The sequence below is a fragment of the Rhinolophus sinicus genome, chromosome 5, assembly GCF_057876585.1.
Source record: "Rhinolophus sinicus isolate RSI-liver-muscle chromosome 5, RSI-T2T, whole genome shotgun sequence".
NCBI lineage: Eukaryota > Metazoa > Chordata > Mammalia > Chiroptera > Rhinolophidae > Rhinolophus > Rhinolophus sinicus.
The window spans coordinates 13,868,494-13,893,726 of record NC_142505.1 but is presented as its reverse complement, the minus strand read 5'-3'; the positions used below and the strand labels follow the sequence as shown (position 1 = coordinate 13,893,726).

The window sequence follows — 25,233 nt, the reverse complement described above, 5'->3', positions numbered from 1 at the left end:
CCCAGGTCTTGTTCCTCCCAACAAGCCTCGGGCAGGCAGAGCAGACCTTCGTCATCGTGTGTGACAACTGCCAGATAAAGGAGCTGGTGACTTCAGGTGGGCGGGAGTGGGTCCCCGGGCTCCAGAAGCTGCTGCACTGGCATTGGCAGTGGCACAGCTGTGCCCACTCTGTGTCACGGGGCACACGGGAGGGATGCTGCAGCCTCCGTGCACCAGGATCTAGTGTGGGGCCTCTTGCTCTGGTCAGACCTTGGAGACCCAAGCCAGTGTGGCCTTTAGGACAGTCCCAAGGAGCCTTCTAAGGAGAGATAGATGGAAACCTGGGGTGACATCTTTCATTGCTTCACTTTGAAACTCACCTTGATCTTCTTTGGGGAACTGCCAGTGACTCACACATAAACAACCAGAGGCACCCCTAGGTTTCTGTAGGGTTAGAAGGAGTGTCCTGCTGAATTTCCCTAAGATGTGCCTGCCGCCTCCCTCCCTCCCTCCCTTTCTTTTATCCAATTTCATTCAGCAGGTATTAATTGACTGGCTGCTATGTGCTAGGTTATCAAAATCACCTCTTTTTGGTCTGAAGCTGTGGGGACGTGAATCTCTGTGTCAGTGGACCCTCTTCTCCTGTGCATTTCCCTGGGTCATGGTCAAGGCCAATTGCATGTGGATGGTGGCATGGGTCCTGTGACAGCCTTCGGCTACAGATCCTGATTTCAGCCCTAGTGACACTTCACTCCCCTATTTTGTTAGGAATCGGGCAGCTGGTTGCTTTGGAGCTGATCTACGTTTCTGGTGAAAAAAGTCAGCCAGAGCCTGGAGAGCTCACAGATTTAACAGCCCAGCACTTCATACGCTTTGAGCCTGAAAACCTTCAGTCCACAGCTAGGAGACAGCTGATTATTAGAAATGCTACGTGAGTGACCCCTGTGCAGTAGCCCCCAACACATACCCCTTCTCCTTCCTCACCTGGCCCTAAGTTCCCAGTGAAGCAGCAGGTTTCTTCCAAGGGCCAGGGAGGAGTCTGGGTACAGAATGGAAGGATCCAGATTTGCACTGTTCATGTTGGTAGCCAATAGCCACATGTGGCTATTTCAACTGAAATCAATAAAAATTAAATAAAATTAAAAACTCACTTCCTCAGTGGCACCAGCCACATTTTAAGTACTCAGAAGCCACACATGTAGCTAGTGGCCATCATATTGGACAGCACAGATATTTACGATTTCCATCACTGCAGCAAGTTATATGGGACGGCGCTGTTCTAGAGCATGCTAGCCCAGCCTTAGCCAGGAACAGTGTTCCCAGCGAGTTCCTGCCCTGCCCGAAGCCATCCGCATCCAAAGGTCAGACAGCCCGGCCTGTGGATTCAGTTCTCCCTGCCCTTTATTTCCTGACCATCCTCAGAGCACCGCCATTACACCAGGACACACCTCGTGGAGCCTCCCAGCCAGGCTGCCAGGGCTTACACGGGCTTGTCACCAGCATGATGAGCAGCACTCAGCTGCCGTCCCCTCCCACTGACAGCTGCCATCAGCGGCACACCTGGAGTCCCGCCCCTCCTACTACCGTGGAGTTGTCACTGCTCCTGTTGGCAGCCACTGGGCACATATCTTTCTGGCCACAACTGTCCCGGGAGGTGACAGCCGGACAGGTGGAAGTGTGGTAGGAGACACTGCAGAACACGTTCTGAGATCTGTGGGGATGCCTAGAACCCTGCAGTGTAATGATTGGAGCATGACTCCCTGTGTTTGACGTTTCCCCTGAGTCATTGTGGCTCCAACCTCCAGCTGCTGCGAGGGTAGGTGGAGGGGCTGTCTGAGGTGGTCTCCAGCTTAGACCTTCTGGCCTACGTCATGCCTCTTACCTAGACTCCTCCATGGGAAGGGCCTGAGGGCTGACCTGGCCACTTCCTGGTCCTCGGTCCTTTCCTGCTTGCTTCCAGAACAGGGCCAGGCAGGCAGCGGGTGAGAGGGCCTGGTCCTGATGGAATTAAGACGTGGCCTTGGATCGGCTGCCCACTGTCAGTGTTGCCCTCACAGGCACGTGGAGCTGGCCTTCCACTGGCAGATCATGAAACCCAACCTGCAGTCCCTAATGCCCGGAGAAAGCTATTGCATGGACAGCATCCAGTACCACCCCGACAGGGAGACGGCCTTCTCCATCACGCCTGAGAGGGGGATGCTCAACCCTCACACGGACCACGACTTCATCCTGAGCTTCTCTCCTCACGAGGTTAAAATGGCGCCATCTTGGCAGTCATGCATGATTGGGACATGAGATTTCCACCCTCTGTCTAGCTTCTTTAGTGACATTGAAGCCACAGCTGGGCCCCACCAGGTCCCCAGCAGCCTGCCGAAGCCAGCACTTAGCTGAGGGGGGCTGGAGGATGTGCTGGCGTTAGGACGAAGATCCTCATTGTGTCTGGTCCTGATCCTGCACACACCTCAGGCGCAGCCGTACCCTGGGCTCGATTCCTCAGCTCTGGGGGCGTCTGTATTTCTACTGCGTCAAGGACATTCCCATCCCTGCCCGGCCCCCAGCAGCACCTAGAGAGGGTGAGGCGCATGTTCCTAGGGCAAGGTTAACACAGCTCCCCTCTCAGCTTGTGTGTGACAGGTGAGAGGAGAATGAGAGCTGGGTGTGAAGGGGGTGCTCAGGGACCCTTGTTGGTAAGAGGAGCAGGTCTGCCTCTCAACCCAGCCTCCAGCCACATTGCTGTCTGTCCTGGGAGGGTGGGAGGGTGCCCCCGACACACTGAGGGCACTGCCAAGGGGCAATGTTGTGTCCCAGAGAGGCTTTCCTTCCTGTCCCCCAGGCCCACACGTCCTGGCAGCCACCCCTCTTTCCCCAGCATGGTGGAGAGAGAGCATGGAAGCAGCAGTGTTTTCTGAAGGCCTTTCTGGTGGTTGCAGTGCAGTTTGTCTGTAGGTCCTGTCTTTGTCTTGCAGCTGAGGGATTTTCACAGTGTGCTCCAGATGGTGCTAGAGGAAGTCCCAGAGCCTGTGAGGTGAGCAGGGACTGGGCCCTGGGTGAGAGCTGGGCAGTGGGGCCCAGGTCCGCTGGGAAGGCACAGGGAAGGAGTAAAGGAGCCGCCTGACCCCCAGCAGGCATTGACACGAGGGACCACATGTGCCTTGCCCTGGCATCTAGGCCTGGTACGGTCTCAGTGTGCAGGAAGCAGAGCCCACTGGACTCACTGTGAGACCTGCAGGCCACCCTGGAACCTTGGAGCTGTGCCCCAGGCTCACTGTTACCACCAGCAGCTAGGTTGGTGGCCCCTGGGTGGTAGTGACTAATGAGGGAAGGTTTTGCCCCATGGTGGGCATCGCTACCAGCTCTTCCCTAAAGCAGCTGTCAGGGTGGGTCTCCAGTCAGCCTCATGTAGAAATCCCAGGCTGGCTGCTGCAACCTACTCCCTGGAGGCAGCAGGGCACTGCCCCATCTCAGGCCATAGGTAGAGTTGCTGTCAGAGCCACAGGCATTCATCACTGTCTCAGGACATTGGCTGATGCCTCTGATTTTAAGGGGTTTGGTAACTGCGGAAAGGGGAGCATTTTCTTTCTGTAGAAAAAGAAGCGAGGGGCATGCACGGCCGTGCTCCTGGGTTGTGTTGGCTCCTAGCTCATGGTGGGTTTGTATTCAGCTCAGAACTGGGAAACCTGAAGGAGCCGTCGTACTCTGTGGATGATGTGATCGTCCTGGAAATTGAGGTGAAAGGCTCAGTGGAACCTTTCCAGGTGCTCCTAGAACCATATGCCCTCATCATCCCCGGGGAGAACTACATTGGCATAAATGTGAAGAAAACTTTTAAGGTAGGTCATTATCTCCCCCCAGCCTAGGCTAGCTGACTGAGATACTTGGTACTGAACTTGGGCACAGTTAGAAGGAGCATGTGGCTGGAGGGGCTGATGGTGACAGCCACCTCTTAGAGGATGAGTCTGTTCCTAGAGCCCCTGAATCAACTTGGTTTGCACAGTTGCTGGGCTGGGCATGTCTGTTGTTTTATCAGCTCCCCAGCATCCTCCGAATGACAGAGCTGAGGAACCCCTTCCTGTGTTCATGCGTCGTTGGCAGAATGTGGCGCCCGCAAACCCTGCAGTGTGGTGTTAGTGCTGTTGGATGATTAGAAATTAGCTGGGAGGGTGTGAAGAGGACCTTTTGTGAGCCCACAATCCCAGAGTCCTTCAGCAGGTACAGATTTGATGTGCAAGGACAGCCCTGAGGAGCCTGGATTGGGGTGTCTTTCAGATGTGGAACTATAGCAAGTCAGCCATCAGATACACGTGGGGGAAGATCAGCGACTGTCACATCGTTGAAGTGGAACCCTGCACAGGAACCATAGGTATTGTGGGGACTCTGGCAGGGTCGTGACTGGCCTGGGGCTGGCTGGGGAAGGAGACATGGTGTCCGGGCCAGCTGCAGCCTGGCCCATGTGGACATGAAGTCAGCAAAGGCCAGGCATCCAGGCCCAGCTGCAGAAGGAACCTCCCCTGCTTCCTTTCTCCACCTCTCACTTTCCCCCTCTCTCCCAGAGTCCAACGAGGTCGAGGATTTTGAGTTGAAGTTTACTGGGGGTGTCCCCGGCCCAACAAGCCAGAACCTGCTGTGTGAAATCAGAGACTCGCCCTCGCCAGTGGTGTTGCACATCGAGGCGGCCTTCAAGGTGCTGCTGGGAGGCTGGGCGGCTCGGTGGGCCAGGCAGGTGACCGGGGTAGGGCACAGAGCCCACTCCCAGGTGGCCCAGTGACAGGCCCCTCCGGTGTCTCAGGGGCCTGCCCTCGTCATCAACATCTCAGCCCTTCAGTTTGGTTTGCTGCGCCTGGGGCAGAAAGCCAGCAACTCCATCGAGATCCAGAACACCAGCCCGCTCCCAGCCGTGTGGTCCATGAAGGAGAGTCCGATCTGCCTCAAAGAAAGGCCTGAGGGTGTAAGTCAGGCCCTGCTGGCTCCCCTCCCCAGAAGGCGATTTCCCTGTGTCATGGGTCTTGTGCTGGGGCTTTGAGAGGGTTGAGGCTGGGAGAGGAAAAGCCTGCTCGGTGACTTTGGCTTGGCAGTATCCCCAACTCTCCCCATCTCTGAGGCAGTCGGGGTCCTTTCTACTTAACCCCAAACTGGATGTTCCTGTTCCTTTCTGTGCATCTGACGCAGAAGCAGAACATGGGTTTCTCCCTCTGTCAAAGCAGCCTGAGTCAGGAAGAAAATAGGTAGCTGAGCTGGGCGGGAAGCTTTCAAGGCCTACGGGGGAAGGACTGTGTGGGCTGGCTCTTCCCAAAGGTTGGGAACTTCCCAGGGATGGTGCCTGCAGTTTGAGTACCTGCCACCAGGGGGTGCGTGTGCCTGGGTTTGCAGCCCAAACCCAAAGGCTCCAAAAAGGAAACCCGTTTCATTTCCACTCAAACAGCACTTTTCTGTTTACCACAAAAATATAAAAGACTAAAAGTGGCAGAATATTATCATCACATTTAAATCATGGCATCACATTTGAATATGTGTTTAATCCAGAAGAAGACAAAGGCGCAAAAGCATCAGTTGCTCCTTCCTTGTTATAAATCACCGGCTCGCCACCCCCACTCTTCACACTTGGTGGCCTTAGATCCCTATGAGCTGCCTTCAGTCGTCACTGCACATGTGAGCCTCTGGCCAGGTCTGTTTGGTGAAAGCACCTCCCTCTGACTGCTCCCTACCGAGACCCCAGCCTGCTTGCCCACTTGCCCTCCAAGTCAGAACGCTGCACACTTTCCCTTCCACATTCAGAAGACAAGGAAAGACAGTTGCAGCCACACATGCATTGTATCTGGTAACATACATTCCCTTTCTCCTTTCCTGACTTTTCTTTTCCACTCAAAAGCCATTCTCCTTCACCTGATGGCCTCACTTCCCTAGCAGAACACTCTGAAACTAAGAAGTTATAGCAGTTTGCACTGAATGGCCAACACCATTGCCAAGAACCATTGCCAGGTGTTCTGTTACACAGGCCTGGAGTTAGCCCTTTCCCTCCCAGGGCTCACTGGTCTCCATCCTTGGATCACGGTACCAACCGCAGAGGGCTATGACTGGGGGCAGTGTGGTATCAGTATAACTAGGAAGGAACCCTTTCCTCAAATGAAACCTTAGCGAGAAGACCAATATCTAGAATAAAGTATGACTGCTCTGGCCACCCAGAGACCCCCTTTTGAGGAACCCACTGCACTATCCTGCCTCTCCCCACATCCCACTTCCCTGCCCTAGGCACCTCTGCGGAATCCCTGGGATTTTCCAGAGCACAGCTGGAAACTTACGAACCTCAGCCAACCTCATTTCATAGAGGAGAGAGAGGGGCTTCCCCAGGGTTACATACTAATGGGCGGTAGAATCAGGAGATCCAAGTTCTCTGATTCCCAGTTTGTGTTTTTCTTCCACTGAGAAGAATTACAATTTATCATTGAAATCATTGACATTTTTATGGAATATTAAGATTTATGTCATAATCAAGGCTGGTAGGGACACTGTCTCTACAGTTCTCTATTCTTTTGAGCTCCCAAACATAACGTTGAGATTTGGGTTTTGTTAGACGTGCTCAGGTCAGGTGACCCAGAAACCCAGCCCCAGAGTACAGCCACACCCCCAGAGTTCCAAGAGAGACGCACATGAGGAACACAGACCAAAGAAAACAAAGGGGCTCTTTCCTTATGGAGGAGCTTGGTCCCCAAACTCCGCCTAGAGCACACAAGCCACTTTTTCTGAGAGGCCTAAGCAGCCTCTCTAGTGACAGCCAGCCCTTCCATTCCACCAGTGCCAGGGAGGTGAAACTTCAAAAGCAAGTGAGCTCAGGGCGCAGGTCAGCACAGCATGGGGGGAGGTGGGGGTGGAAAAAGGCAGGCCAGGCCCATGTAGGGTGGCCAGGCCACCCTCCAGGCAGGTGCCTTGTACTCATTGCCTTGGTGTCGTGGAAGGAAGAGACCAAAGAGGAATAATGTCCCTCCTGGGTGTGCTCTTTCAATGTCCAGTGACGCCCCACGAGCCAGTGTGGCCCATCTGGGGCCACTCAGACCAGTGCTTTTTTATCTCAGTTGAGGGCAGGAAGAGGGGTAGAGAGCCCTGTCCAGGTCCACGCTTCTTAAACCTTTTCCCTCCCCCTCTGTCGTTGTCTGTGTGCGTAGTACGGGGAAGGAGATATACCTGCCAGGTGAATGACTACAAGCCTGTTGAGGGTGGGGGGAGGAGAAATCTGTGGCTCATGGAAGCTTCACCCCTCCCCCAATTTGGCGACGCGGTGGCTTTCCTTACTTAAAGCCATCAAGGTCCTGCTCAGTGGGGCTGGGCAGACCTCTCAGAGAGCTGCCACACCTCCCCCCAGCATGGTCCCCACACCACCAGTGTGGCACCTCTCTGCCTGTACCTCTCAGATCTCGGCCAGTGCACTGGGACCTCTTCCGTCAATTGGAGACTCAGTTTTTGTCCTCTTAATCCTGAGACTCTTGCTCAGCTGTGCTCCCTGACCTGCTTGCCTCCTTCCGTGTTCTAGATGGCTCTTTGAAGAGCTGGGGGCAGCTTACGGGTGACTCCAGTTGGGCATGGCCAGCCCCCAGTTCTGCAGTTCCAAGTGTCCTCCTTATGCTTCTGGATTGACCTCCCATTCAGGTGTCTCCTTTCACTATTGAGCCTTCCAGCGGCCAGGTTCAACCTCTGGGAGAGTGCCGAGTGAACATCACCTTGGAGGCCCTGCAGTGCCAGCGTCTGCAGACCCTGCTGGTGCTGGAGGTGGTGAACGGGGCCTGGAGGTGAGGGGGATGACAGAACTGTCACAGCACACTTTCTGCACATTCACAGTATGTTTTCTTGTATGACGTGTAATTAACTAGAGACATTTCAGAGTTTCAAGGCAATACATGTTTATTTTATAAAATTTGGAAATTACTGAAGAAAATTATTCTATTATCTGGAGAAAACTCATTAGTTACCTGTAATATTACAGGGTATATCCTTCCAGTGTGTACATGGTAAAGGAATGTAAACTAGTACAACCACTTTCAGCAGCACTTTATTGTTACCTAATAAGGTAAATTATGCACATAACCGGTGGCCCCGCATGAGCCTTTCTAGAGTTACTCCTTCTACATGTGCAGTGGGAGCCGTGTGCTCATATGGGAATTCTCATAGCCAGGCGGTGCATAATAGTGAAAACTGGAAACAATCCGTGTTCAACAAGAGAACAGACACAGAATAGTTGTGGTATATTTAAATGCGTGAATACCATTGTGTTCTGAGAGGAACACATTGGAGATCTCAAAGGTTATTGGTAATGATTCTTTCCTCCCTCCCTCCCTCTCTCCCTCCCTCCCTCCCTCCCTCCCTTCCTCCCTTCCTCCTTTTCTTCCTTCCTTTCCCTTCCTTCCTTCCTTCCTTCCTTCCTTCCTTCCTTCCTTCCTTCCTTCCTTCCTTCCTTCCTTCCTTCCTTCCTTCCTTCCCTCCTTCCCTCCTTCCCACCTGCCTTCCAGAAAATTTCTTGCATACTGTCTACATAAGAAACGTCCAAACCTCTAGAGAATTTTTATGAGTTTATTTGAGCCAAACTGAGGACAATTGCCCAGAAGCAAAATCTCAATGGATTGAGAAAATGCTCTTGAGAATGGTAGTTTTGCAGCTTATTTTATATGTTAGAATCAAAGGGGGAGATCTAAGGGGGGTTTACATGAAATCCATTGGTGGTAGATGAAAGCAAAGCGGGGAAATCTCTGGGATTGGATAAAAAGTAAAACAGAGAGACGCTTACGTGTACTTCTTTTACATTGTTGGGTAAAGGACAGTTAATAATTAACATTTATAGTACATAGAGATGATATGGGAGGAACAAGATAACAGTGAGGGGTTCTGTGGCCTGGTGAGGTGGGTGTGCCCTTCGGGGTTTGAGGAAAAAGGAATGTACCCTGACATTCCAAGATAATGTTAACTTAGACGCAAAAAGACAGACTCGCTTAAGGTAAAGACTGACCTTTGTCAAGGAAGCCACAGGCCTAGGATGTGATGACCGGCCATGACCCACTTTTAGTTATGAATGTTTATGTTCAGACGATCCTATGTGGTTACTTTCGGTCTGAGTTCGTAAGCCCTGCCATGCTGGCCTCCCCTGAGCTTGTCAGCTTTCATATGTGGCCCTTTTTTGTCCACAATATGTAAGAATAGAATAGTATAATGAGCCCCCATGTACCCATTACCTACCTACCTTCAATAATTATCAAATCACTACAAATATTGTTTAATCCATATCCTTATTCAGTTCTTACTACCCCTTCCCAAATTATTTTAAAGCATAATATTCGTTTTCTTAAGCTGGCTAGTGGTAATATTTTGTTTCTTAAGCTGAGTGATAATGGGACACCGGTGTTTTTTTAAATTACTCTTTAAACTGTGTTATATATTTACACTGTATAGGTGTTTTTGGTCATTTCTGCATATATTTTGTATTTCATTATAAAAACATCTAAATGCTCATTTTTTGGATAATTTTTATAAAAAGTTATTTGAGCCAAACAGAAGATATGCCTGAAAGCAAGATCTCAACAGAGTGAGAAAAATGCTTCTTTAAATGCTCGTTTTAAATCTTTATGGATACTCTTGAATTATCCTCCCCCAAAAACCCTGCCATTTTATACTTAGGGAGAGCACTTAGAGCTCCAGGCTCGAAGGCTCGCAGTTTAACAACCTCAGTGAAAAATGAAACTGGCTTTCTCCAGAGGTAAACTGATTGGTTCTCTTCGGGTCATGTGCCCACCCTGTGACAGGGCCTGGTGGGTTTGTCTCCAGAAAAACCGGTGGGAAATTATGCTGGATCTATACTGCATGCATTTAACCATTTTCCTCACTTTTTCTATCTTTCAGTGTTTTTACTTCTTGTTCAGGTAGATGGCCTTGGACTTGCAGGTCGCTAATTTGGTCTTTGGTAGATGCCCTTCTTTTGGCAATCATGTTTTTCAATTTCAAGCTTTTTTGTTCTTGGACCGTTCCTTTCTTATATAACAGTAATCTGTTACTGTCTTGCGGGTGCAACAGCCTCTCAAATTTCCCCAAGGAAACTAATTTTTGTTTCCTCAGCTTTTGGTGTAGAGCCCTTCTCCTTCCCTTTTTGGTTTTTCTTCTGCATCCAGTAATCTTTGGCTGCCCATTCCTGTTTCTGGATGGAAGAGGAGGTTGATTTGCCTAAGAACCTGGTGGTGCAAGTTTCCTCTGCCACAACTGGGTGTAGGTGTGGCGAGCACTCCTAATGGCTAGTGACTTTGAGTATATTTCATGTGCTTACTTGCCATCTGCATATCCTCTTGGGTAAAATGTTTACATCATGTTCTAATTGGATTGTTTTATTTTATTGTTGCGTTTTAAGTGTTCTTTTCATAGTCTAGGTACAAGTCTTTTGTCCGATATGTGGTTTACAAATTTTTCTTCAGTCTGTAATTTTGTCTTTGGAAAGAAAAAGGACCTTTCACAGAGCAAAAAATTTTAATTTTGATGAGGTCCAGTGTATCAAATTTTCCTTTTATGAATTTTCCTTTTGGGTCTTAAGGATTTTCTCCTATTGTTTTTTAAAAGTTCTATGGTTTTTTGGTGTGTGTTTTTTTTTAATTTTTTATTGAGGAATATTGAGGAACAGTGTGTTTCTCCAGGGTCCATCAGCTCCAAGCCGTTGTTCTTCAATCTGGTTGTAGAGGGCACAGCTCAACTCCAAGTCCAGTCACCATTTTCTTAGTTGCAGGGGGTGCAGCCCACCGTCCCAAGCGAGAATTGAACCGGCAACCTTTTTGTTGAGAACTCGCTCTCTGACCAACTGAGTCATCCGGCTGCCCCAAAAGTTTTATAGTTTTACATTTAAGTTTGTGATACATTTTGAGTTAATTTTTGTATAACTTCTAAGGTTTAAGTAGAGTTCCATTTTATTTAATTTTTGCTTGTGGATATCTAATTCCTCCAGCATCATTTATTCAAAGACTATCCTTTCCCCCATGGAATTGTTTTTGCACCTTTGTCAGAAATCAGTTGGGACCATCCAGATGTTCTTAAATAGGAGAATAGTTAATCAATGGTGGTACATCCACACCATGGACTACTACTCAGCAATAAAAAAGAACAAACTATTAATACATTCCACAACTTGGATGGACCTCAAGGGAATTATGCTGGTGAAAAAAGCAAGTATCAAAAGATGATATACTGCATGATTCCATTTATATACTATTTTTAAAATTATGGAGCTGGAGAACAGATTAATGGTTGCCAGCAGTTAGGGAGCAGTTACTTGGCTGTGGCTATCAAAACGTCACACAAGGCATCCTTGTCATGGACTATTCTGTGTCCTGACTGGTGGTGTCATATGTATCTACACATGACATAAAATGGCATAGAAGCAAATATACACCAACAAATGAGTGCGTGTAAACCTAGTGAGGTCTGGATTAGATTGCTGGGTTGGATCAGTGTGGATCTCCTGGTTGTGATATTGTACTGTGGTTATGTAAGGTGTTGCCGTTGGGGAAATCGGTGAAGGGTGTACAGTATCCCGCTCTAGTTTTTGTTATGGCTGCATATGAATCCGCAATTATCTCAACATGAAAAGTTAAAAGCAAAATACATAGTATCTCCATTCTTCATACACACACGAGAAAACCCCAGGCATATTTGTGCGGGTCTGTTTCTAGGTTTTCTGTATCATTCTGTTGATCTGTGTGCATATCCCTCCACCAACAGCACAGTATTTACTGTATATAGTAAGTCTTAACATCCAGTAGAGTGACTTCCTACTTTATTCTTCTTTTTAAAAATTGTCATTTTGCCCTTTGTCTTTCCATATAAATTTTATAATCAGCTTGTCTATATCTAACCAAATCTTTGCTGGGAGTTTGACAAGAGTTGTGTTAAACCTATAGATCAGTTTGGGGAGAATTGACATCTTTACCATGTTGACTCTTCTAATCCATGAACACGGCATGTTCCTCCATTTATTAAGTCTTCTTTCATCAATGTTTTGTAGTTTTCAGCACACAAATCCTGTACGTGATTTATTAGATTTATACCTAAGTCTTTCCATTTTTTGAGCAATTATAAATGGTATTTTATTTTAAATTTGTTTCCACATGTTCATCGTTAACATATAAAAGTGTGATTCGTTTTTGTATGTTGATTTTGTACCTTACAACTTTGCTGACTCATTAGTTCTAGGAGTTTTTGAAAAAGATTCCTTGGGATTTTCTACATAGACCGTCATGTCATCTGCAAATAGGGACAGTTTTATTTCTTCTTTTATGATCAGCTTGCCTTTTATCTTTTGTTTCCTTGTGTCCCAGCTACCTCCCAGTGTATGCCGAGGTACAGGAGCCCCACGTGTACCTACAGAGCAGCCAGGTGGAGCTCAGCAACCTCTACCTGGGCGTGCCCACGAAGGCAACCCTCACGCTCATCAATGGCACACTCCTGCCCACCCAGTTCAACTGGGGCAAGGTGAGTGAGCCGGCACTGTCGGTGCCAGGTCTGCAGCCCTCAGCACCAGAGCCCCATGTGGGGGGGGATATTGCCCCGAAGGTGCCCCCCAGAACAGATACTCAGCCTCCCTCCCCCTCCCTGTCCTTTGACCCACAGTGCCCAGAAAAGCTGGGCTCCTCAAAGGAGCAGCACATTTGGTCTGGCTTTTTCTTGCCCTGTTTTTGGAGAATCTCAGTTCCCGTCCTGAGAAGGAGTCTGTGGTGCACACAGCTAGACCTCCCAGCCAGTGAGCCCATGACTGGGAGCCCAGCTGGGGCACTGGCCCTGGGGCCGCCTGGAGCCTGCTCTGCATGCCGTGGGAGATGGGACGACATTCCTGGGCAGCAGAGGCAGCTGCCTTCTGTTGCCTGTCACCCTGGCCTCCCAGGGCAGCTTGTTTAGTCCGGGCCATCTTTGACAGGTGTGAGGTCCACGTGGGGTCAGGGAGGACAGGAGAAGCGACCTGTGGTTTATCCCCACCCCTAGCACCTGGCCCTGCTGGTCCTGCCCCAGGCCCCCGGTCCACCAGCCTCCAGCAGAGCATGCAGCAGGCTGAGCACTCTGCCTGGACCCCAGGCCCATCCTGGGAACCCAGCACATGACAATAGGCCCATCCATGTGTCCTCCAGCTCCTGGGGCACCAAGCAAGCTCCTGTACAGCAAAAGTCTCCCCGAGATGTGGCACACTGGGCCCCCATGAGGAGTTCCAGCTCAGTCTGGAGTTGACTACTCATACCCAGGTGAGGAGAGGTGTGAGGGGGTCTGAGGGACTGGGAAGGTGCCCTGCTACTGTCTACACCTGTGCAGCCAGGGAGGTCCGCCTCAGACCCACTCCTGGTCTTTGTGACAGGGGAAGAGGTTTCTTGCATTTGGCTATGGGGTCCCTTTCTTCAGGGACACAAGGCCAGGAAGCCTGGAGCAGGCCTGAAATGGACGTGCCCTGAAACCCATTGGCCACATCTAGCCTTGGGCACCAACTTTAGCCCTCTGCAGGCCATTTTCTGTGGCCACAGGTGGGCCCATCTTTCCAGTTTGCCCAGAGATCCTGAGCAGAGCTGCTTCTCACGGCAGGCCCTGTGCTGGGTGCTGCTGGGGTGGCCACCTGGCAGCCAGGTTCCTCCTGAGAAGGGCACAACTTCTCCATGGTGCAGCCCACAGGAAGGCATGTAAAGAAGAAACTTCTTCCTTCAGAGACTTGCAGACCCACGTCCCGGTTCCTCACTGGCAAACATGGGGACAGTGGCTTTCTTACACAGCTTAGCCTAAGCTCTAGGGTGACAGACAGATAGGCCCAGACCTGTCACGGAGCAGACCTCACTCAGGAGGGTTTGACTTCTGTGGTGGTAGCTTCATCAGAATAAATGTATGGCTCTTCCAGAGGTCCACTTTGAGGGTCTCCCTTCATGTGGGCGTGTCCAGATATTTGGAGCAGACACAGCCAGGAGCCCTGAGGAAGGGGCCAAGCCTCCTGGGGGCAGGGTGTGGGCCAACAGGCTGGGCCTATGGATGGTGGCTCCTTGAAGGGGCTGGGGAGCCCTTCCTCAGAGAGCCTGGACGGAAGTCAAGAACTTTGTGCTGAGCACCACCCCACCCCTCACCCACCCAGCAACCACCTGTGCTGGGGGAAGACCATCTGAGGCCCATCTGAGTCCAGCCTTGGGACTCACCTGTGCTAATGTGCCCCTGATGGGCTTTCTTATAGGAAGAGCTGACTGATCTGGCCCTCCCTTGTACCGTGTCAGGCATGAAGGAGCCACTGATTCTGGGCATTTTGGGGAAACCCCAGGGACTGCAAGTGGCCATCGCCATCTTGGAGGAGGGCTCTGATAGAAGGTGAGCCCAGGGCTAGAGCCAGGACCTGAGGGCTGAGGCGACCATATGAAGGACCTGTATTGCCTCGTGGTACCAGCCCCCTCCCAGCGGATTCCTACAGCCAGGAAGAGGCCACAGTGTTATTGTGGCTTCTCATCACCTCTGTGGGAACAGACCCCTCTACCCCATCCTCGTCCTCCGTGTGGTCTTTCCCCCCACACTTGGAGGCATGGTGTCCAGGCAGGTAGGGGATGACTGGGGACAGAGCTGTAGGTCCCTTGGACTTTCCCTCACGAGGCCCAGCGACTGGGAGACAAGCCCATCTGCCCCTGGCCAGGGAGAGTTTGTGGAGTTTGAGGCCTCTGTTGGCGTCATGGGCTGACAAGAGGGCACATCAGTGGGGTGGCGGCTTGGTGAGGATTGAGCCCAGGGATGAAGCCTGTTCCGAGGCAGGTCTCACAGCCCCACTGAAGGTGGCTCACTGGGCAAGACCAAGGGTGGCATGTAACCTAGTGTCCATGGGCACGGGGCAGCGTTCCTAGCACAGAGCCGCGGCCAGGCCACAAGGAGGAGCTCAGCCTGGACTTTGGCTCGACGGTGCCACTGAGGACCTGCGTGAATCGCCAGCTTATCCTGACCAATCACTCCCCAATACAGACCCCTTTCACCCTCAAGTTTGAGTACTTCGGGAGCCCTCAAAACAGCCTGCATCAAAAACCGTGCCTGTAAGTCTGGTTTCTTTCAGAGGCAGTTACCGGGGAGGATGTGACCAGGAGGGGTTTGCCCCATTGGGCCTTGTGTGACTTAGGTGGCCGGAGGCTGGTGGGTGTGGGGCGTGGGAAGAGCTGTTTTCACAGGAGACATGGGAAAGGCAGAGAGGGAACGGTTCCTGCTGCCCACCTCCACGACCCTGGGAGGGCCTGGGGGAGAGGCTGGGGTTGTGGCCCCTTCTCCTCAGCCTGGCCTGCTTAGATAGAGGGCTTCTGATAGACCAGGCAGTATTTAGGATAGTGGCTGAGGGAGAAGTTATTGGAGCTGAGGGAACTATGGGGGCAGAGATGTGTCAGTGAAGCATTGTGCAAAGCTGTAACTTGAAATCAGCCATAGGAAAAGTATTTACACCACAGAAATTGGCAGTTTACCAGCATATCAGTACAAACACCTCACTGCCAAATCACCTATCACAGGGGGGCCCAAATTAAAAACCCTCGCCATGGGGTTTTTAACTAACAGTTTCTAAGCTATTAACTTTCCACTCCAGAAAAGTTAGTGTGCACTCGCTGCTGGACAGATGTCAGCAGGAAAGACTGGAAATGGGCCTGTTGCATAAATCTGGGCAAGAGATGGGGAGTCTGGGTGGGTTTGCATCCCCGGGTCACCAAGGCACAGAGCCTGGGGATAGGAGATCCCTACCCTGGAGCCCTGAGTTTCTCGGGAGGTAATCCATAGGGTGAGTGGCTTGGGGTGGGAGGGGTGTAACAGGAGCAAAGACCAGAGAAGCAGGTGAAGAAGAAACCTGACCAGCTCGCCCCTGGGAGGAGCAGGCCAGGCCACCTTCCTCCGCTGGGCATCTGCTAGGATGCTGGTTGCTAGAGGAGGTGGCTCAGGTCTGAGGGAAGGCCCAGATGGCTTGATGCTATTTCTGTGTCCCATCTGGTAAAGCCCCGACGTGTCTCCTGCTCTGCTGAAGACAGCGAGGATTCGTAAGCAGTTGGCCAGGCGAGAACAGCTGGGTAAGAGCCCCAGGTCAGGTACTGAGCCCAGACCTGGCCAGAGTGGGGTTTTCCGTGCCTTCTGAGGATGTGGGACACCTGCTGCAGGGAGGGAACCCCGACCATCTCAGTGTCTTTTCTAGCAAGGTCCCTGAGATGGCCGTGGCCCTCTACCTGACAGCGCATCTCTTTTGAATGAGGCCATTTCCTTGCTAGGGCTTAAGTCTCATGCATAGCACCTGGATTTGATTTGAGATGGGTAGCAGCTCAGGAGGGAGGGCTTCCACTGGGGCCTGGCCCCACTGGAGGGAGCTGAGAAAAGCTGGACCCTGGACTCTGGGCTCCCAGGAGGAGGGTTCGTTTCACTGGACCTAGGAGAGGCTGTAAGGTGGCTTTTCTACAGTGCTTTTCTTACACCTGAAGGTCCTGAAACCCCTTTCTTGGTTGTCCCCCCAGATTTTATGGAAAACATATTGTCTCATGGGAAAGGAGCAGCTTTCTTTCCCCACATTTCCCAGGGCATGCTGGGGCCCTACCAGCAGCTACATGTCAACATCACGGGCTGTGCGAACATGTGGGGCGAGTACTGGGACAACCTCATCTGCACGGTAAGGGCTTGCTGGTTGGTAGGGAATGGCCTGGGGTTCAGGGAACCTGACCCTGGCCCTCACCTGCAGGCTCTCCCTTCTCCAACACCTGGCCCTAGCCCCTCAAATCTCACCCAGGAGAAAAGTGATGCCCATTGAGCTGGGGACGGGCATTCTCATATGCAGCCACCACTGGGATTCAGGCAGGAAGCAACCTCATGAACAGTGGAACCTCCCACACCTTTTCCTGTGAGATCCTCTGAGGCTGGGACCGCACTGAGGAAGACAGAGGAATCAGAGAGGCTGCCTGCCTGGGCCAGGACCCAGGACCTAGAGGCGGGAGTAAGTGTGGAGGGACAGCAACATCCTCCCAGAGCCAAATCCTCGTCTAGGCCTCAGTGCATTCATTTATTTGCCCATCGGTCCATTCATTCACTCACTACTCAGCATGAATTGAGCACCTACTGTGTATGGGTTGTTGTGTGGTCCACTCAGCTGTGGAGGATACAGGGATGAATAAGATAACAGACGATACCAGCAAGGAGCTCCTAGTTTAGTATGGAGGGAAACACACATATTATCCTGCACTGTTTAGTTATGGCCCAGAAGACTTTCATGAACTATTGAGTATATGGACAGGTTAATTATAGTAAATGTTTGCTTTATATTGTGTGTATTATGTATGACGAAGCGTTGATCACCTTAATGTACAAAGAGTTCTTAACAATAAGGGGGGCAAAGCACCCAGGTGGGCAAAGAGTTTGAGTAGGCAATTCAGGAATGACAGATTCAGGTGACTGATGAACATACATAAAATATGTCACCATCACTGGTAATTGAAGTCACACTGAAATACCAGGTTTGGTAAGAGTCGCGAGGTTTAAAAGTTGGTGGTGGTGGTGGTGCGGGGGAAAGGGTGTTCTCATGTACTATGGCCATCGGGTGGGAAACGTGCCTCGCCCTGTGCAGGCCCTTTTGCTGTGTGCTGGGTACACACATTTAAAGTTTCCCCAGGGGAAGAAGTGGATATGTGAACAAATAACTTCGTACAAATAACTTTGTACCTTTTCTTCTCAGCATTGTTTATAATGGGGGGGACAATCTAAGCATCCATGTCCATCAATAGAGATTTGATAAAAATACGGGCTTGGATAGTTTGCACAGGCCTTTAAATGACGCTGTAAACCTTCATTCATAAAAGTATCATACGTTGTGAAAAGAAAAGATGACGAAAACAAAAGCATGCCCCATATGCTCCTCATTTATATCTGTTTTACGTACAGAAAAGAAGTCTATCTAGATAGTTGTACAAGTAAATGTTGACAGTGAGTCATGCTGTGGGGTGTAGGATTTTGGGTGATTATCACACTCTATTTTAATTTTAAAAAAATGTCTTTTTATTAGCAGAGAAATAATAAAGTTCTTTCCATTTCTGTGATCCAAGGGGCCATAAGAGGCCATAGATGGCCGGGCTCGGAGATCTGTGCAGGTCTCGGGGCAGGAGAGCTGAGGCGGAAGGAAGGGTAGGGAAGCCAGGGCTGGGAGGCCGGCAGCCCCTGCCTTTGGGGCATCTGGGGTGAGCATCAGACTGTGCGGAGCGAGTCTGGGCTCAGCTGGGACCAAGCTGTGGAGAGCTTGGGCTGGCTGGAGAAGGAAAAGCTTTGCATAGAGGGAATGAGCCAGGGGAGGTGGTGGCAGCTGGTGACAAGAGTGACAAATGATTGGTGTGTTTGCAGGTGGGAGACCTGCCGCCATCGGTCATCCCAGTGCACATGGCAGTGGTGGGCTGCCCCATCACCTCGATGAGGAACTACACCACTGACCAGTTCCAGAAGGAGCCTACCATCAGGTGCCCCGCCCCAGCCTCATCCTCTGCCCCCTGGAAACCCTCTGGCCACCTTGTTGCTCTTCAACTGACCCAGGGCTACTTGGTGCCACCCAGCAAGAAAGCTGCAGGACAGGGTTGCCCTGGAGGGGAGAGGCCTCAGGGGACATGGCTGCTACCTGCACATCTCAGAGGGCTTTGGGGGGACAGAAGGAGCAAGTAGTCCGTATGGCCCGAGGTCAGTGCCAGACCTGGGGCCCCTCACACCAATTGAGGTGGGATCTGTCGGTCGGTCAGTGTGATTGTAGGGTTGGGGGACAGGTGCTACCAGGGCAGTGAGCAGCCCTGGGCCACAGTTCACCAGCCACTACATTGGGAAGGCCGCCAAGCCCTGGGTCTTGGTGACTCCAGGATGAAGCTAGTCCTCTGTGGGGCCTCCTCCCTGCCTGATTCCTGATCCCAGCCATCGTCTCTGAAGTAACCCTCCCTGCCTGCAAGGTGCGTGCTGGCTGTGGCTGAGCTGAGCCTGGTCTCCTGCCTCCAGGTTCAGCACCCAGATCTCTGGAGGAGATACAGTTACCCGGGTCCTTCGCCTGAATAACTCCAGCCCCTGTGGTGAGATGCTCATGAATTACATTGGGGCTCTCACGACAGGCTGTGCCATGTGGTAGGCCAGGCTGGGAGGGAAGATGGGGCTGGGGGACCTGATGGCCCACGACCAGGACCCAGGAGTCCAGGTGGCCTGTGGTTACTGAGGGAGGCCCGAAGGGCCAAGGTCGGGAGAGACCAAGCCAGATGGGTGTTTTCAGAGACAGCCACTTATATCCTTGAGGTCAGGACTTGACCTTGCCCAACCCAGGGTCTCCCAGATGCCCTGCGCTTATCAAGGACAGACACTTGCAGGGGACACCGTTTCTCATTCCTTTGGCCAGCGGTATCTGAGCTACCTGCCAGGTGCTGTGCAAGTTGCTGGGGATACAGAGGGAACGGGACAGCTAGGTTTCTGCTGAGGGGCTTCTGTCCTGATGGGCAGGACAGACATGACTGTGAGTTGTGAGCTGCTAGCGTGTTGAGTGCATTCAGGATAATTACAGGGGAGGCCAGAGTACTGGGGACTGCATCACAGGCTCCCCTGTGGGGGGCGCTCAGGCTGAGTCCAAGAGGAAGGTTGAGCCACCTTGGCCCGGGGGATGAAGTGTCTGGGCTCTGGGAAGAGCTGTGGTCAGCTCAGAACCAGTCGGAGCTTCTGGTGAGGATCGAGGCTGGGCTGCCCCAGACCAGCTGGATCAGGGTCTCTGGGGGCAGGGCCTGGGCACTGTGGTTTTAAGCTCTTCTGGTGATTTTAAGGAATGTACAGCTGGGCAAGAGAACTGCCACTCTGGGTGATCTTGCTGATTTTTGTCGGCTAGATCTGTGCAGTTATATATTTATCACATGCTATAGTTTGATATCTTTATCAAGTTCTCCTGGCATTTCCAGTAGTTTTGCGTTATGTTTTCAGCTATTCTGTCGTTCGGTGCATTTGAGAACTAAATCTTCACAAATGATGCCTTTTATCAACCCGTAATGTTCCTCGTCGTCCCCGTCAGTGCTTACCCCCCCTTGCCTTATATTGACGTTGCTACACCTGGTCGCACGTTGGCATCGGCCTGCTTCCTCTTTGCCCATCCCTCTGTTTTTACCCTTCATGACTGTGATGTGTTTCTTTATAAACAACAGAGAGCCGAGCTTTTTAAAAACACAACCTGATCTTTTAAGAGGAAAAATCAGTAAATCTATATGTTTCTTCCTTTCTGTCTTATAATGTATTTTACATAATTTTTCTACTTTCTTCATTTTGCTTTTCGTGACTTTTTTCTGTTTTCCCTTCGTTTAACTGGGCATTTCTCTTCTACTTCCCTCTAGTGGTTACCTTCCCGGCCTCGGGGCTCATCATCACATGTACATTTCTCTGTCTTTACTTGAAAGTGAGATTGCCCCCTGAATTTCAGGGCATGGAGGTCATTGGTAGCCTTGGTGGGAGTGATTTGGTGGGTGTAAGAGGCAGGTGCCAGGTAATAAATAATCCTAAGAAATCCAAGATCGGGAGCATTGGGCGTGTGTTCCTCAGGGCAGAGCCAATGAATCAGAAGTTAACTGGGGAGTGGGTGAGAGCTGAGGAGGGGGAGGTGAAGACGGACAATTGGTCCTAAGATCTTGCCATGAAAGGGTGAGAGAAGGAGGTCTTGGAAAGGTCGACTGGCAGAGGGAAGCTTGTTCAAGGTCAGGGGAACCTCACCTTGTTTAAGTGCTGTTGGGATGCAGCTAGGAGAGAGGGGAGACTGGACATATCTGGTCCCTGCAGAGGGGGGCGGGGAAAAGATTGAAGGCAGGAGGGAGATGGGATCAGTGCAGACAGATGTGGGGGTGGGACTTCCAAGACTTCCTGCTTTGGGGCCTTCTGAGAGGAGAGATGGGGCCGCCAGCTGAGTGTTGGGGAGGCAGTAGAGGTGTCAGAGGAGAAAAGCAGGGAAGCTGTGACAGTCATGGTGCAGGTCGGCAGGGAGAGCTGAGTATGAAACGGAGGGATGGACAGAGCAGGGGCACAGTTTATGTTGGGGGCAGATTTATGGGTGTGACAAGTTATTTGGAAAGTGGGGGACTTTATCCAGTGGGGTCCAGGGAGTCAATTCAATTCATCCAGGGTTAGGTTTTGCCAGGTGAGTAGAAGGATGGAGGCAAAGGGAGATTTGAGAATCCTGGCAAGACAAGTTGACATGGTAGCCCCCAAAGACTAGCCTGGCTGGGGAAGGAAGTGAAAGCAGACAGGGGCTGATGGAGGGGAAGAAGGTAGGGGATACAGGAGTTGGAGGGCCCAAGGAGGTGGGGAGCGCACCAAGTGCCTGGATTCGTGCATTTGGACCGGAGGACTGGGGGTGATAGAGCCCGATGGCATAAGCCTGTGGATTTTTTTAGAAAACAATTGTGTGGGAGTGGCATTAGAGAGGAAGTAAGGCCCCCATCCACACTAAGTATGGGAGAACGGGCAGCCTCTGAGGGGCTGCATGAGGTGGGGGCATGGGGAAGATCCATCTGCTCCTTTCTTATTCCTTGCCTCTCCCCCCACATCTGCCCCAGACATCCGCCTGGACTGGGAGACCTACGCTCCGGACGACAGGGAGGACCGGCTGGTGGAGCTGCTGGTGTTTTACGGGCCACCTTTCCCGCTGCAGGACCAAGCAGGAAATGACCTCCTGTGCTCTGAGGCCCCTGAGGGCAGCAGCTCCTTTGAGCCCCCAAGTCTTTCTACGGAATCGGTGTCCAGCCACGAAGCTGTGAGAAGGGGGGCCCGGGTGGGCTGGCAGTCCAGGTGTGGCCAGTGGGCCTTGAGCCTGAGTGAGCCTCGGTGACATCTTGGTGACAGGTGGAGAGCAGCTCCAGTAACACAAGGATCATCTCGGTCATCCTGCAGGGGCATGAGGGAGTGCCCTCTGACCACCTGTACCGCATCAGCCCCCAGCAGGTGGTGAGTGGGGCGGAGCTGGGAGCTGCCTCGCAGTCCCCCCTGGCCAGGGCAGTGCTGAGGCTACTGTACCTGTGCCAGGTGGTCCCTGCAGGGGGCAGCAGCACCATCTCCGTCTCCTTCACACCCATGGTCCTTGGCCCCGACATCCTGCACAAGGTGAAGTGTGTTGGCTATGCCCTGGGCTTCATGAGCTTAGACAACGAGGTAAGTCCTCCTGGCCTGGGGCGGGGCCACAGCCACTGCCTCTCTCCTGGGTAGCACACTGCCTGCCCATCCCAAAGACTGCCAGTAACCAGGCTTGGGCTCGGCAGGTGGAAAGGGAGCTTCCAGGGAGGAGGAGGCGCCTGCAGCACTTTGCTGTGGGACCCCTGAGGCTGGACCTGCATAGCTACGTGAGGACTGCACAGTGAGTTGGCTGGGCTTCCCGGCCTCCCTCCTCCACCCCCCTGTGGGGAGCATCCTTACTGGGCACTAGTGGGGACCAGACAGGGTTCTGGGAGCAAGATGACAGGAATGGGAGAGAGGAGAAGCCAGCAAGTGAGCCCAGGGAAACGCTGGCAGGGCCAGATAAGCAGAGTGGGGGCAGCCAAGAGACCCCAGAGACCCAGCCTGGCCCCCTGATGCCTGTTGCTGGCAGGCTCAGTGTGGAGCTGGACTACGACGGCGGCATGGACTTCCGGCTCCAGGCCAGTGACCTCATCCCTGACCAGCCCTGTTCCGGGGTGAGTGTGCTGTACCCCCTGGCCCCGCTAACGTACCTGGATCTCAGATGTCCCTACAGGCCCTTCTGGGGCACAGGTCTTATAGTCCGAGTCCCCTCCCCCAACACCCTCATCTCCAACCCAGAGCCACGGACTTGAGGAGAGGGGAGAGATGTACCTTCAGCCTCCCCGACCTGTGGCCACCCAGGTGCTGAGTGAGCTGGTGACCACCCACCACCTGAAGCTGACCAACACCACGGAAATGCCACACTACTTCCGGCTCCTGGTCTCCAGACCCTTCTCTGTTTCTCAAGATGGAGCTAGCCGCCGCCACAGAGTTCCTGGCCCTGGCCCGGAGCAGGAGTGTGAGGAGTTGGCAGCAGGGGGCAAGCAGCTGGTGCTCCACCCGCAGGAGAACATGCTGGTCAGTGGAGGGTTCTGCGATCCTCACCCTGGATGGGCACACTTCCCCAGGCCAGACATCTTGCGCTCACATACACACGTGTGAGTGAGGACTACACACTTCATACCACCCTCACGTTGGTGTGCACACACACATATTTGTATCCAAACTGCACCTTTGACCCCCACCCCCACCCCCCATGCCCTGTGCATTTACAGGCACTAAGGTGCAAACTTATAAGACACACCATTTCCAGCAAACACCAGCCCTCTGCACAGGTGGCTCACACACGCAGATAGGATTGAACCTATCAGTGTGAACACACACGAGTCCCGACACACCAGACCCCTCTCTTCTGCCAAAGTCCAGGTCAAGGCTGAGGCATTCCCTTAAGCACCCCCACTGTGCATACGGTGGTGCCCTCACGCGGGTTTGTGCCTGGCTCAGGCGAGTTCAAGGTTTGGTTGCATCTTTCCATCCATGTGAGGCGCTGCAGGTGCCCGCGTGACTTTCCCTCTGCTGATGGGGCCTCAGTGAGACTGGGACGTTGGAATTGCAGAGTTAGGGGAGGGGGGGTCTTGGGAAGGCCAGGGCCTCAGTGGGAACATGAATGTCTTCTGCCACCTTTGGTCTCTGAGGCATCGGGAGTGAGGACAGGTCACAGGCCATGTGAGTAGTTGGCTGTGTGCACCTCCATGTCTGTGCTGTGGGCGCCTGGATGTGTATAGCCTGCCCACAGCACTGTCGCGCTAGGGGACAAAGGGTGGTTGGCTTGTAGTCTCCCCCTCTAGCCCCTCAGCTCTTGAAGGCAGGCACGGCATTGCCCTCAGGACCTGTGGGAGCTGGGCACAGAGCAGGGCACAGTGTTTATGGAATGAAGGGCTCCAAGTGCTGGTGGGGGAGGCACACTGTGCTGGGCTGTTTGCTGGGCAGGGTGGGGTCAGTCTGGGCGCTGCAGGCTCTGCTGGCTCCAGGCTGAGCTGTACCTTGTGGGGCCTGCTAGGGCCGTGGGGGGCGGGGCAGGAGGATGGAGCTCCAGTGGGGGAGCTGCCGCCTGCCTTTAGTGGCCTGAGGTGCTGCCTCGTCCACGTCTGCTCAGGTGAACGTGTCCTTCTCGCTGTCCCTCGAGCTGCTCTCCTATCAGAGGCTCCCGGCTGATCAGATGCTGCCCGGAGTGGACATTCAGCAGAGCGCAAGTGGAGAGAGAGAAATGGTGTTTACCCAGAATCTGCTCCTGGAGTACCCCAACCGCACCACTCAGGTGAGTCCCAGGCCTGCTCCACACACTGAGGGTGGCAGAACTGTTCTGGTGGGGTCAAAGGACAAACCCTGACAGGGCCCTTAGAGTAAGAGGAGCCCCAGCCTTTGCCTTGAGGGCCCAGTCTGCCATGGATGAGGCCTTGCCCAGGGAGAAATGAGGGTCATTTATCCTTAGGTGTCCTCGGAGCTCAGAGTAGGTGAGGGATTGTACAGTGGAAAATCTGGGAAGGCTTCCTGGAGGAGGTCGCATGTGAAGCCTCCTATTTTATCTGTTTAATAAAGAGAGAAGGCAGACTACATTGAAAATCAGGCCGAGGGACTGGCCTGAGGTATGGGGACAGTGAGCAGCTTGGGCTTGTGTGGGGCTTTGGGCACCAGGGAGAGCACCCCGGGCCTAGTTCTGTGGACTATGGCAGATCACAGGGCTGTGGTGAGGAGCTGAGCTGGAGACACCAAGGCAGGCAGGTGCCCAGCTGGAAGGTGCAGGTGAAGAATGGGAAGGAATGGCCTAGGGGTTGGATTCCAGAGGCCAAAAGATTTGCGCACTGGAGCCAGGTGGGCCCTCCAGCCTAGTACTTGGGCAGCTGCTGGACCCATGGGCAGGGGAGGCTGAGTATGTGTATGGCAATGTCTGCGGGTGACTTGGGGGTGCAGGAGGAGTGCTGCTAGGAGCTAGGGCAGTCAGGGCACAGGTGGGGCCTGATGGCAACAGAAAAGGAGCCAGCCCGGTGGCTCAGGCAGTTGGAGCGCCATGCTCCGAACACTGAGGTTGCTGGTTCGATTCCCACGTGGGCCAGTGATCTCTGCCCTCTACAGCTAAGATTGTGAACAGCAGCTCTCCCTGGAGCTGGGCTGCCATAAGCAGCTGGAGGTTGGCATGAGCTGCTGTGTGCCGCCATGAGTGGCCGGTGGCCAGCATGAGTGGTCGGCAGCCAGCATGAGTGG

At 52.6% G+C, this 25,233-nt stretch overlaps 1 protein-coding gene across 7 annotated transcripts in view; it reads left to right on the top strand.

Annotated features, from left to right (window-relative positions):
• The window catches only part of DLEC1 (DLEC1 cilia and flagella associated protein), a 57,329-nt gene that overhangs the window by 30,653 nt on the left and 1,443 nt on the right, over positions 1–25,233 (top strand). For 2 of the 7 annotated variants that reach the window (XM_019727618.3, XM_019727614.3), the window contains exons 11-34: positions 6–96; positions 748–910; positions 2,037–2,229; positions 2,946–3,004; positions 3,641–3,809; positions 4,246–4,339; positions 4,530–4,660; positions 4,766–4,924; positions 7,618–7,757; positions 12,309–12,462; positions 13,113–13,223; positions 14,186–14,316; positions 14,829–15,020; positions 15,958–16,028; positions 16,464–16,615; positions 18,331–18,443; positions 18,964–19,034; positions 21,537–21,733; positions 21,823–21,924; positions 22,003–22,128; positions 22,236–22,330; positions 22,562–22,646; positions 22,834–23,049; positions 24,128–24,289. In XM_019727618.3, the coding sequence (XP_019583177.3) occupies positions 6–96; positions 748–910; positions 2,037–2,229; positions 2,946–3,004; positions 3,641–3,809; positions 4,246–4,339; positions 4,530–4,660; positions 4,766–4,924; positions 7,618–7,757; positions 12,309–12,462; positions 13,113–13,223; positions 14,186–14,316; positions 14,829–15,020; positions 15,958–16,028; positions 16,464–16,615; positions 18,331–18,443; positions 18,964–19,034; positions 21,537–21,733; positions 21,823–21,924; positions 22,003–22,128; positions 22,236–22,330; positions 22,562–22,646; positions 22,834–23,049; positions 24,128–24,289 (3,177 nt within the window). Of the gene's footprint in view, positions 1–5; positions 97–747; positions 911–2,036; positions 2,230–2,945; positions 3,005–3,640; positions 3,810–4,245; positions 4,340–4,529; positions 4,661–4,765; positions 4,925–7,617; positions 7,758–12,308; positions 12,463–13,112; positions 13,224–14,185; positions 14,317–14,828; positions 15,021–15,957; positions 16,029–16,463; positions 16,616–18,330; positions 18,444–18,963; positions 19,035–21,536; positions 21,734–21,822; positions 22,129–22,235; positions 22,331–22,561; positions 22,647–22,770; positions 23,050–24,127; positions 24,290–25,233 lie in introns of those variants that run through there. The other 5 variants (XM_088798267.1, XM_019727613.3, XM_074312605.2 and 2 more) reach the window with 4 other exon arrangements.